Source organism: Hyposmocoma kahamanoa, unplaced genomic scaffold (genome assembly GCF_003589595.1).
Source record: "Hyposmocoma kahamanoa isolate Upper Pololo Valley unplaced genomic scaffold, ASM358959v1 116, whole genome shotgun sequence".
Lineage (NCBI taxonomy): Eukaryota > Metazoa > Arthropoda > Insecta > Lepidoptera > Cosmopterigidae > Hyposmocoma > Hyposmocoma kahamanoa.
In genome coordinates, this window is record NW_020653391.1 from 3,601,641 (window position 1) to 3,615,019 (window position 13,379).

Consider the following 13,379-nt stretch of genomic DNA (forward strand, 5'->3'; position numbering starts at 1 on the left):
TTTTTTTTGCAGTGGTGCATATCGATCACCCTCCAAGTACATCGGGCCACAGCGGCCGTCGTCACCGAAAAGCCGGGTCCGTACTTCGCCCACCCACAACTGAAAGGCGGCGATGGCAAAAAAAAAATCGAAACATCCCGTCAAATTCATGTGTAGTCACCTGTGTTGTCAGTGGAAAGGTTTTTAATAAAGCGAATTCACATTGTTTTAATTTGTTTTTATTAACAATTACATTATGTTTTGGGCGTCTTAAAATTGATACGCTGTCTGTGACGCTGCACTAATTTTCATTACCCACTGTAGTGTAATGTACGTGTATTTTTTGTTAATGACACAACTACTATTAGTTTAAAAGAATAAAATATAAAATTTTATCACAATAGCTAACATGGCGAGCACCGAGACGTCACATTTTTATGCCATCATCGCGAGCGCCACTACCAATGACTGTAAAAGATTAACAGTGCCAAACATGGCTGCAAGGTCACAGCTAATTTTAAAACATTTTGACAGTTCTGCAGAGTAATTTTATCAGCGTAAAAATTGAGTGAGCGCGATAAACGAGATGAAAAGAAAAATAAAAACAAACAAATTGATATTTCTAAATTATTGCAAAAAGGGGAGAACATTTATTATTACAATACATGAGACTAATTAGAAATACATAAATAATAACTAATATAATGTAAAATATGTAAAATCAGAAACTACCAAAACCCGATATCTTTTGTTTCGTTTTCGCGGCGATGATTAAACGACAAGGATAGCTATATATATTTCATTTCGTTGTTCTAGCTTTGTCAACTGAAATAAATATTGTCACGGGGAGGTTTATCACACATATATACTGCCATGCTACGGTCACTGATGTACGAAAGTAAGTTAAATGTATTTTTTATGTTATTAAACCGAAAAATTACAAAAACCGAAAAATCCTTGTTGCAGCCATTTCTCAAAATGCTGTTTTTTAAATTACAGAGCTGCGCTTCGAAATACTGTATGGAAATTAGCAGCGCCACTGCAGTGCTTCTGCAAGCTTCCAATTTGAAAGCGCCCTTACATGGTAGTTAAATGCCTATTGCCAAGTTTGCTTGGGATCATTGTCTACCAGAAGCGTAGAATTTTTTTTTAAATATTGACAACATACGTTGTTTAGAGCCCAAAGTAAGTAACTAAAGCACTTGTGTTAAAATCTGAAACAACGACGGTACCACAAACCGATATCCGAGACAATACAGAAAAGTAGTTTTCTACATAGTCCCGGCCGGGGATCAGACCCGGGACCTCAGAGGTGGCGACACAATGAGAACTGTTGTGCAAGTCACTCGACCACCGAGGTCGTCAATTTGAACAACCCACAGTTTCAATTCAGCTGCACATTTTCAGCGCTTATAATTTTCAGGCTAGACGCACGTAATTTTGTGAGTTACGCTGCATTCAGTTTCATTACATAAAACTCCGGTTTGTTCCACACGACGACTCAAAATGATTTCTTTTTTCTTCCTCCATTACACTATAAGACATAAACACCCCGTACAAACGCATAAAAGCAACATGGATAGGCGTGTCGTTTACTACCAGGTGCACGACTTGTTTGTCCCGTCACTTGGTTATTATAAAAAAAGAAAAAGAAACATATTTCATTCTTAAATTATTCGTTTTAGACTTTTTCTGGGTACAGTGTTTTATATACACAATGTTTGGGTCCAAAATACATTTATTCTTGAAAATACTGTGCTAATTCAGATATTTGAAACACATTGGCGAACACAGTACTAAACAGGTTACAAAATTGAAGTGGGAGTGGGCATGAAAGGCTCTTGGTGCAAGGCAATGGTAGAATGAAGTCCATGGGGCGAGAAACGCCTAAGAGGAAAACCACAGATGCGTTGGTACGATATCAAAGGACTGGCGGGAACAAAGTGATTAGAAATTGCTCAGAACAGGGAAAGATGCATAAACTGAAGGAAGTAGGGTTTCTTAACCTGTGGTTCATAGACCCTTACGGGGTCCGTGTAACGAACGCTGGGGGTCCATGGCGAGCCTACCTATGTAACAACAAATGCATTATATAAGAATTGGTATACAATATGTTGTGGTTCAATAGGTACTGTGCGCGTGATCATTTTGGAAAATTCCCACTCGAGTGACAATGCAACCCGCCAGCTATTCTTCAAATACATAATAACCTATAAATATAATTCAAATTTCCGAAATCTTAATTTTAAATGCTCCTTCAAATCCTTGCAGTTAGATACTCGTTCGATTGCGATTGAAATTTTCGATTTACTAATCGATTACAAAAGCTTTAATTGAATGAACCAAATGTTTTTTTCGCACAATACTACGCAACCATAGACAAGTCATAGAAGTATAGATGAAAAAAAAAATTCACTTTTGGATTAACATTTTTCAAATACGATTTTGCGATTCTATTCAAATGAATATTATTGGAAAAAGTAATGACACATGAAGTCCAAATCTTCGAAATATACGTGAAAGTGTTACTTATTCGATGTATTGACTGATTGCTTCAGAATTTTAACAACACAGGTTTGTTTATTTTTTGTTTAAAATTGATTGGAACAAACTATACCTAAACCATTTGATGTAGTAAAACAGTTTTTCCCGCTTGTCCTCCAATGACTCGCCTTAAAATCATCTCAATTGTGTCAATAGTGTCGATGACAGGCTTTAATTGCAATATTGCTGCTATTACAATAGTGTTATAATTCAAAATATATGAAATTGAAGATTATCCCATTATTGAACGTAAAATTTGATTCTCTACACGCCAATGAAAGTAGTAGTTAGAATATTGTAAAAAAACAAGTAAACTCTAAATCTACTTACTCTACGCAAAATCAAACAAAAAAAAAAAGAAAAAGAAATCTACTCAAAATCAGACACGCTTTATGTGAGCTAGTTCTGGCCAAAATAGTCCTTATTAAAAAATATGAAATTATTTATTCTCTTTTATTTTAAATTTATTTGGTAAGTAGGAAATTGTCTATATTAAATTTTTCGTCGATTCTGAGAATATACACTTTTTGAGTTAATACACAATAGTGTAAAATACAATAGTATTAACAGTGAGAATGATAGTTTAACTCAATGGAACTACAGTGACCAGAAAATTTTGCAGACTTAGGACCCAGGTTCCAAGATTTTATTATTTTTATTATTGTAATGTCATCTCGGACAAGTGGACGTAATATAAACATGACAGGATTTTTACACTAATGTGGTAAAACACCTGATGATCTTTAAACAGCTGTTAAAAAAATCCCTTGGATCGGACATCGGACAGTCCCCTGATGTTGATGACTGCACTTTAACGATAGTTAAGCCGCTATCGTATTGATGGTGACGTAATAGTCCAGCACTCTGTGTGACGTCATAGTTCAGGCGAGACCAGGGTCGGGAGGCGGGGGCGCCATACAGTTGCCATCGGGGTATCGCTTCTGGAACGCGGCTATTAGGTCCGGGTCTACGAGGCGCACGCCGTCCACTTGGTTCCCAAGGGTAATCCTGTAGATAAAGTAAATTAGGATGTTTTTAACATTATACTCCGTCCAACCATTTACTTTTGACAGTTCGAATTGTAATCAATTAGTGATGCCCTATTGCGTTTCCGATTCGATTTTTTATAACAATCGATTTTATTTACGAAGAAATTTTAATCGTAAATGTGAGCGGGTTCCAAAAAGAAGATATTGTGCGATTGAGATCGTGATATTGCGTTTAACAATTTGTGTACTCAAGAATTAATAATTCATGTTAATGAGAATTTAAATGATGATTCCCATTCATATGGAGCATAATCCGACGATTCATTGTAATAAGCAGTAAGAATTTATTACAATTATTTATAATTAAAAAATCGGAGCACGTCGCTTCACTAAAATTAAAAAATAAAATAGTCCAGGAAGTATTTAATTTTTTTTGTGGTTGTATGTCAATAATTACGGAACTTCGGAGGCATGTATATGTCGAAAGTTAAATAAATGGTAGGACGGAGTATAACCATAAATGGATAGATAGATAAACACTTTATTCACTAGTATGACACTAATACAGATTGAATACTACAGGAAAAATAAAACATTTTTTGTCATAGTAGTGAAATGGCGCTGACGCAACATATGCCTAAGTTCCCTAAAGCGCTGGTTTTCAGGCAGAACCAACGAGAGGTACTAAATCTAGAAGTTATTTGTAATGAAAGATCTAATAAACGGCTTGGAGAAAAGTCTGATGAGGTGTAAGTTCAGAACCCATCCGAAGATCAACTTTTATTTTAATTAAAAAAATGTTGTTTTACATTTAATGACGTTTTACAGTTAAACTGTTTTTCTTTCATCTTCCATTTTCCTCGCTATAGTCAGGTGAAAAGTTGTGTTTCGCTCGGCAGCAAAGTTGTTTTGCGTCTCGTGTCTTGAAGCCCTCGCTACGCTCAGGAAACTCAGGTTTCAATACAAGAACTCGCGTCAAATAAGAACTTTGCAGCTTTACATAACAAATAGCTATTTTCATTTTAATATCTGCGCTTCTAAAAATTGTATGAACATTAGCAGTGGCGCCACTGTACCGCTTCTATGAGCGTCCAATTTGAAGGCGCCTTCATTAGTACAAATTTAATTTATTTAAATAACCTTGTATGAATTGAAAAAATCTTACCAATTTGGTTGCACGTTATGTGGACGACCGAAGAGTTCTATTTTTCTTGTGCCCGGACTCAGCCGTTCTATTGGAAAAAAATAATACCCGTTGTCAATTTACTTTGTCGCGGAATGAAATGGAAGCGAGTACATAGCACAATGAGTTATTAGATAGAGTTCGTCCAGGGAAGTACTGCCACCCTACTTATTTCTGGCGCCAAGCCGTAATGTGACCATTACTGCGTTCCGGTTTTCAAAGTCAAATAATTTTTTCACTTCTCATGCTCTTAAAGTTCCTATTTATGCTGGGTGTAGGCTGCATAAAATAGGATTTTATGCTCTAGTGCATAAAATAAAATCGTCGTTTAAGACCGAAGCGATGACGCCTGCGCCAACATCCACGCACACTAGAATTTTACTTTTATTTTTTTAATCCGTGTTATATGTCTAATTGTTGTAATTTTACATTAAATTTTAATTAAGTAATCGTTTATTTGTAATATTGCTGTTTAATTTCGTCGCAATCGAAGTGAAAAGCAGAGTATATAACTCGTTCATGAAACCTATTTTACTTAAGTATCCACCCTCGCCTGCGACTCAGGTAGATATACTCGTCTCGGGTAAAATAACGCGTTTTATGCACTTGTTGTACAATCCACTATTATTTCATAGGTAAGCAAATTACACTTGAAATCGTCATACTGATTAAACTCTACTGCTCATTCGTGAGGCAGATTCCCTTGAGAAGAATGAGGAAGAATTCCAAGGGTTGCTTTTTGTAATTTCAATACATTTATCATTACAATATTCAATTTAAAGATAAAGTGAATGAATGAATGAAATGAATGTTGTATAATAATTTTGAAGGGTCAAGGGAGCTGGTGAAATTAAAGGCACATGGGGCTTGTCACCTTATGTCTCAGGGTGACGGGAGCAGTAGCAGTGCACCTCAGATCTTTGTGATTTAAAGCTGAGTGGCACTGCAACTGTTATGGACAGGCGTGTCGCTTACCATCATGCCCACGGCTTGTTCGTCCTGTCACTTGGTGTCATAAAAAAAGATAGTCAGAAAATGCTTCACATTCTTGCAATAAGAGCGAAAATGAAGTGCGTTTTGCTTCGGTGGTCCAAGATTTTACAGACTGGCTCTAACCTATTTAGAGTTTGCTAGTGTTGGGACTCTCTTAGGTATCGATTTGGTGCTGATGCTCGCTGACAAGTGGGCTCCAATCATTTCTTACCAATAATGCCATATATTTCGTCGGGCTTATGCGATGTGGCGCGGACCTCGGCCACGATGACGTCACAGTCCAGGCCTCGATTCAGGTTATCTGGATTACCTTTCATACCCACCTGAAAATTAAATTTTCGGTAATTTGATTGAAATGCATTATCACACCTGTCTGTCAATAGGGTTGGCAGAGCCTATGGATTTCCACTTGGCATGCACCTTTTAGTAACAGTAGAGCTCCTTGCGAAAGAGTTCGTCCAGGGAAGTACTGCCACTTTACCTATTTCTGTCGTCAAGTGGTAATGTGACCATTACAGCGTTCCGGTTTTGAAAAATGCTGGTGAAATTACAGGCAAATGGGACTTGTCAACTTATGTCTCAGGGTACGGGCGCAGTGGCAGTGTCCCTCAAATCTTTGCAATTTAAAGCTCTGAGTGGCACTGCAACTGTTATGGAGAGGCGTGTAGCTTTGTAGGCACGCGACTTGTCCGTACGGTCACGGGATATTGTAAAAAAAAACCTTTCAAAGTCAAAGTCGAAGATTATTTATTCCATAGGTAAAATAAATTTACACGTGAAAACGTCACATTTAAACCACTGCTCGTTCACTACGCTGACCTCCCTGAGAAGAAACAAGCAAGAAATTCTAGGGATTGCTCTTTTCAAATAAACTTAAATGCTATATAATACACTTTGAATCAAATTTGTGTGGATTCTGGAGCTATGTCGTCTTTCCATACATCTTTATCTAACACGTAGTCTTCAATTTTGTAATATGATTTTTCGATCAAAATATTTTTAATGTTGTTTTTAAATTTAGGAAATGATAAACTTAATATATGCTCCGGAATCTTATTGTAAAAACGTATACAGTTCCCCATAAAAGAGTTGTTTACCATGGTTAAACGAAATCGTGGTACCATGAGTTTGGATTTAGCTCTAAGGTTAATATTATGGATATCTTCTTTCTTATTGAAATTATGTATATTTTTACGGGCATATAAAATATTTGAGTAAATGTACCGCGATGCCACAGTCATGATACCAGTCTCCTTAAACTTTTCTCTGAGAGAAACCCGAGAGTCTAGACTGTACACAGAACGAATCGCTCGTTTTTGCAATACAAATATGGTTTGAATATCTGCCGCTTTGCCCCACATGAGAATCCCGTAGGACATTATACTATGGAAGTAACTAAAGTAAACTAGTCTAGCAGTACTAACATCGGTAAGCTCACGAATTCTGCGGACTGCGTATGCAGCGGAGCTTAATCTGCTGGCCAGGGAAGATATATGTGGAAACCATTGAAGTTTACTATCTAAGGTCACTCCCAAGAAGACTGCTTTATTAACAAAGACTAACTTTTCTCCGTTTATTTCTATGCTTGGACTAGTCGATTTTACGTTAGGTAATTCAAATTTAACACATTTTGTCTTCTTGGAATTAAGCAATAAATTGTTAGCATTAAACCAATAAACTACCTTAGAGAGGGTATCATTAATATGGTCGTAGTTAATGTCATGTCTGTCTGTTTTAAAAATCAAGGATGTGTCATCAGCAAACAACACTATTTCGCTATGGTCCTTAACAAAGAATGGCAGATCATTAATATAAATCAAAAATAAGAAAGGCCCAAGTATTGAGCCCTGCGGAACACCCATTTTTACCGGAGAACCCAAAGAAGTCACACAATTTATGTATACTTTCTTAATTGTACTGTTGATATGACGAGACAAGTTTCGACGCCTTGCCATTTACACCGTAATGTTCCAGTTTCCTAAAAAGAGTAATATGATTAACGCAATCAAATGCCTTTGAGAGGTCACAGAAAACACCAATAGCGTTCTGGGACCTTTCCCAAGCATCAAAGATGTGTTTTAGTAACGCTACCCCCGCATCGCTAGTCGATCTACCATAGACCATTAGACAAGTCGAAAACTCGTAAGCAAGAAGAAGAGACCTTAAGGCCCATTTAGATGGAGAGAGTTTCTCGCACGCTTCGTGACGAAAACTCGTAGGCGATTATCGTAAGCAATAATCGCCATAAGATTATCGTATCATAATGTTTACATTCAGGCAAGAACTAAAATCTCGCCTACGATTATGTCATACGAGATTCGCAAGCAACTTAATCGCCTCCTCGACTGTTTACACGGAGAAATATGTAGTAAGGAGATTCTTGCTTACGAGTTTTCGACTTGTCTAAACACGATCTCGTATGACATTTTTTCAAGTTCATACGATTATCGTACAAATCGGTTCGAACCGTTTTGAGTGCGAGAATTGCCATTCGAGTTCAGTGATTACTGCGGTATGACTATGGATATATCAAACTGATGCAAAAACCATTCAAATTCGAAACTGCTGATAATATTAAGTTCATTGCACTGTATAGAAATATAATTTTGATTTATCTTTTTTTTTTAATTTTATAACTACTGACACAAACAAAAACTGACAATTATGATAAATTTATAGGGCGAGTGAGTGCGTGAGTGAGTGCGTGAGTGACTGAGTGAGTGACTGAGTGAGTGCGTGCGTGCGTGCGTGCGTGCGCGCGGGCGTGCGTGCGTGAGTGAGTGAGTGAGTGGTGAGTGAGTGAGTGAGTGAGTATGTCAGTGAGTGGTGAGTGAGTGAGTGAGGAGTGAGTGAGTGAGTGTGTGAGTGGTGAGTGAGTGAGTGGTGAGTGAGTGAGTGAGTGAGTGGTGAGTAAGTGGGTGAGTGAGTGAGTGACAGAGTGACTGAGTGAGTGAGTGAGTGAGTGAGTAGGGAGTGAGTGGGGAGTGAGTGAGTGGGGAGTTAGTGAGGAGTGTTTATTGAAAAGTACATTTACTTGAAAAGTCGTGTCGGCCATCTTGGATTTAGAAATAAATGCTATGTTCGTAATGAGCACCCCCAAATACCTCAAAAATATAAAAATACTTATTATAAAATACTTTTCAAATAATGGCAAGTTGGGTATCGACCCAACTTGCCATTATTTGAAAAGTGCGGGCACGACTTTTGATCCTGGATTTAGAAAGGAGTGCCATATTCGTTACGAGAGCACCCTAAATACTATATTGCCCACGCTATATTCGACCACAGAGGCACTCACTCACTCACTCACCGTTATTTGAAATTTTTTTTTTCGCCCTCGTTCCATTAATTCTTGTCTTAGAAAAGCAGTGATAATCAAAACACCCTCGCGCACTGCACTCGTGGTAGAAACGGCTGGCACAGAAACTCGAAATACGATTTTTGCTTTCGAGTTCTGTTTACACGGAGACGTTCAATATTGAAAGGCGAGGAGATTATCGCTCACGTGGACGGTCGATAATCGCGAATGTTTAGACGAGGAAAGTTTATTTATATTCTTTCGATAATCGCATCTTCGAGACGAGAAACTCTCTCCATCTAAATGGGCCTTTACGCTCTTTAAATTTTAAGTTTCGTTTAATAATAATAATAATAAATTTCGCAACTTCAATCGTATTAGTCTTCACGCACACTCTTTTATTCTAAGTACCAAACTTAGTTTGGATTCTTTTTATTCTACTACTATCTACGATCCGCCTCATAGAGTGTTTGAGCTTCGTAAAAGGCTCTCAACACGATCGATACATACACGGACCATCTCGTGGTACACACGTTTTGAAATAAAATGTCGCTTTTGATGTGAAAATGTCGCTTAGTCTAATAACAAAGTCGCTAAGATGGCAACACTCGACGACCACAGTCCGATAAAAGGAAAACTTTTATTGTGTATTAGAGTGGTTATATAGACGGCGACTTTTTGCAGTAGCGATGGAGTCGCTAATCGTCTACCTTTACACACGCGCGCGATTTTAAGCAGCAATAAAAACGCGATGCAAGCGCGCGACTTAATCGATACAAACGCGCGATTGCATCGCTACATTTGGGATATAAAGGCGATTGTATCGATGCAGTCGCGCGTTTGCGTCGATGCAATCGCTTATAAATCGCGCGTTTCACGAACGAGCGTTTGCATCGCCGTTAAATTTAGCAATGTATGGATTTTCCAAATAGCGGGTTTTTTGTTTTTTATCAAATGGCTTACTATTCTTCTATAGATAATACAACTCGAACTAAAGTATCGTAAAAAGCAAAGACGCATAGAGCCATGATGGATTTTAAAAAATTAAAAAAGAAATTCTAAAAAAATGTGGCTGAATTGCAATTGAATTTCTGTTTAGATAACATTTTAAGCGAATATTTTAATTTTGAACTTAAGTAACCTCCTTACTTGAACTTGAACTTGACCTATGTAAGGGTACTTCCTTACATAGGTCAAGCAAGTAGCACGACATACTTGTCGTGCTACAAAATAAAAAAAAATCTCCTTTCCGATCATGGCTGTAATAGAAAGAAAAAAGGCCCGAGGGTTTTTTTTTTGAGGGAGTTAGCCAACGTGCAATTATACTAATTACGAGCCAGTGTGATGAAAAATATATTAAAAGAACAAAAGAGAAGAACAAAGATAGTAAATGGCTTTTTTGTATGTTTATGTTGCATTTTTGTTTGTGCGGTTACGGGTGTACCATCGAGTATAAAACCAGAAATAGAGATGAAATAAGGCCATCCATCCCTGGCAACTCATCAGGCAAATGGGCTTTATATCACATTTAAATATCAACTCTCGTTTGCGCTGAAATTACAAATTAGAAAACTGAAATAGTACAGCGCTAGCACCTGACCTGTGTACGTCTCCATATATTCCAAAAATACTCTGTATTTATTGTAATAAAGATAATATCTCTAACAATGGGGGCTGTTCCAATCGGTGGTGTGGGAAAGACAGCAAGACAACTAACTACAAAACAAATGGGATCACATTTCATCTGTAATGAAATACTAAATATATTTGGCAATTTTCGTCCATTATAGCAAAGCTCACGTTAAACTGGTCGATTTGAAGTGATACAATTGACGACACTCGTCAATTGTTTCGAATTCGGGTTGGCTAATCGGGGCGCAGTTGTCACAGTAAGGATTTGGCAGAATAGTTTTCAAACAAATTAAACGACATTGCGTCTCTATTTCTGGTTATATACTCGATGAGGCGTACTGACCAGACAGTGTTCCTTTCCGTGATTTAGCCAGTGCCCCGTCCGGCCCGTACGTATAATGCGCTGGAGTTGATTTGTCTTCACCCAGATGAGCTCGTCTACGCGCTCGTAGCCCCAAAGTTTTAGGCATTCACGACCTAGCTCCATTGCTCTGAAATAAAAACAAGAGGACATAGCAAAAAGGATATTTACACTGACTTACTCAGTAGGTCATGAAGATAAGTTATATCTTGTTAATATAGTTATTTTATTAGTAGAGTTCTTTTTTGGGTATACGTTTTTTCAAACAAATATACGCCTAAATTCTTATGATGTATATTAAAAATCGTTTAAACATTATACTTAAGCATACTTCGTTTCAATCCATTTTAATCGCAACAAGTAACCCGACCATAGACGGTTTAGTGATGGTCAATTATACTGCCAAGTACAAATCAATTAATGAGGATAAATCGATTTGTTTAATTGAGTCATAATAGCGATTTTCATTACATATATTACCTATAACGGCAGTTTTAAAATTTCCGAAATCTTAATTTAAAATCCTGCTCCAAATTCTTACACTTAGGTACTCGTTCGATTGCGATTAAAATGTTCTATTTACTAATCGATTACAAAAAATTTCATGAACTGAATGTTTTTTCCGTCCAGCACTATGCAACCATAGACTTTTCATACATCTTTAATTAAAAAAATAAACTCACTTTTTGACTACCATTTTTCAAATACGTTTTTACGATGTTATTTCCATGAATATAGTTGGAAAAAGTCATCACATTTATCTCATCGATATCAAATCAAATCTTCGAAATATACGTGAAAGTGTTACTTATTCGATTTATTGAGTGATTATTTTAGAAATTCAACCAAACCGTTTTGTTTACAATTCGTTTAAAATGTATTGGAACAGACTATAGAAACAATATTCCAAAAACCATTTCTCTAAAGTTCAAGACATTTGATCTGTCGGTATTCATGATGTTCTTGAAATTGAGCATTTTACCTAGTGAAAGAGATCGAGACGAGAAGAGATCGTCCAGGGCAAGCAGTAATGTAACATTATTAGTAACATTGCTGTGTTTCAGTTTTGAAGGGTAAGGGTGCTGGTGAACTTACAGGCACATGGGACTTGTCGACTTATGTTTCAGGGTGACAGGTGAAGTGGCAGTGTTCCTTGATCTTTGCGATTTCAAGCTCTGAATGGTACTGCAACTGATATGGACAGGCATGTCTCTTAACACTAGGCGCACCACTTATTCCTGTCACTTGGTATTATTATAAAAAAAACAAAATCTGTACCCTTGGTATAATAAAGTCGTATAACTCGCACGTGAACCAAATACTAATCTTGTTATAAGATCCAACACCAAGAAATTTTTTTTCGATACGGTTGGATTCGAACCAGCGCTTTCAAGCATACCATGCCAGCTCTCCCAACTGAGCTACGGTAACCACCAGACTTCACGAATTTTTTGATGCGCTTGCTGCAAAATCTTTGTTGAATCTATGACAAATTTATTCTTTCACTCAGCCAGTTGCTTTTACTATCTACCAGTGGCTGACCAGCAGTAAAAAAGTCCCTTTTTTTTTCCAGTTATTTTTATTTTAATTTTTTGTTTTAATGTAGCTTCATCTTTTTTTGTCTTCATTTTATTACTGTGTATATTTTTGTTGTGGCGTAGTAATAAACGACTTCTATTCTATTCTATTCTATTTATTAAAACTTAAAAAGAAACTAAATACTATACGTAATTTAAAATTGGAAAACAGGATCTGTAAATAAAAAAAATACTGAATGGATCATGTTGCGAATAATATACATACATTGTCATTATATTTATTTCCTTACAAATATGATGAAAAACGTTATATGTAGCACGAGTGGCAAAAAATTCCAAACTCGAGTCATTGATTCTAATAAAACTCTAGTTGGTAATTTTTTATTTACCGCCCATAAAATACACAACTATACTAAACTATACTATATTACCTGCCAGTGACCCATAAAAAGATAAGCCCGCTATCCTGCAGCTGCGGCACGCCGAGGCATCTCATTTCGTCGTCAGACATCGTCCCGTACGGGAGCTCCATGTGGATGTCCCAAGGTGGATCCGCCATTATTACTGCGAATTTACCTACGGACAGGTAAACGGAATTGGAATATATTTATGGAATCCTAAGTCTGTATTTTTTGAAGACAGAATAAAATGACAGTTAATAGCGCACAAGTGTTGCCCGCTTGCGAGCAGCTAGTGATTGAAGTCGATAAATATTCGATATCGAAATATCGACGATCGACTGAGTATTAGTTGCATTTATGGAATAAACAGCCGCAACTTGTTTCATTTGAATCATCCTCGACCCACCTGAGCACAAGTTCATTTGAAATGTCAATTTTTGTAAGTTCATACATACACACAC

The 13,379-nt window shown here is 37.0% G+C and overlaps 2 protein-coding genes and 1 long non-coding RNA gene across 4 annotated transcripts in view; 2 read left to right on the plus strand and 1 right to left on the minus strand.

Moving 5' to 3' along the window:
* LOC113239864 (dual specificity protein phosphatase CDC14AB-like) overlaps nt 1-13,379 on the plus strand; it is a 66,316-nt gene that overhangs the window by 33,011 nt on the left and 19,926 nt on the right. The window contains exon 15 of one of the 2 annotated variants that reach the window (XM_026477024.1): nt 13-179. The exons of the other annotated variant lie outside the window; for it this stretch is intronic. Coding sequence (XP_026332809.1) covers nt 13-103 — 91 coding nt within the window. The 3' untranslated portion in view covers nt 104-179. Of the gene's footprint in view, nt 1-12; nt 180-13,379 lie in introns of those variants that run through there. 2 annotated transcript variants of the gene reach the window in all.
* LOC113239868 overlaps nt 945-13,379 on the plus strand; it is a 14,659-nt gene continuing 2,224 nt past the window's right edge. Inside the window, exons 1-2 of the long non-coding RNA XR_003311222.1 lie at nt 945-1,164; nt 12,990-13,103. This is a non-coding gene — a long non-coding RNA (uncharacterized LOC113239868). The remainder of the gene's footprint in view (nt 1,165-12,989; nt 13,104-13,379) is intronic.
* The window catches only part of LOC113239865 (N6-adenosine-methyltransferase MT-A70-like protein), a 26,174-nt gene continuing 15,793 nt past the window's right edge, over nt 2,999-13,379 (minus strand). Inside the window, exons 10-14 of the mRNA XM_026477025.1 lie at nt 12,949-13,093; nt 10,962-11,109; nt 5,900-6,011; nt 4,678-4,744; nt 2,999-3,531 (exon numbers count right to left, since the gene is read on the minus strand). Coding sequence (XP_026332810.1) covers nt 3,405-3,531; nt 4,678-4,744; nt 5,900-6,011; nt 10,962-11,109; nt 12,949-13,093 — 599 coding nt within the window. The 3' untranslated portion in view covers nt 2,999-3,404. The remainder of the gene's footprint in view (nt 3,532-4,677; nt 4,745-5,899; nt 6,012-10,961; nt 11,110-12,948; nt 13,094-13,379) is intronic.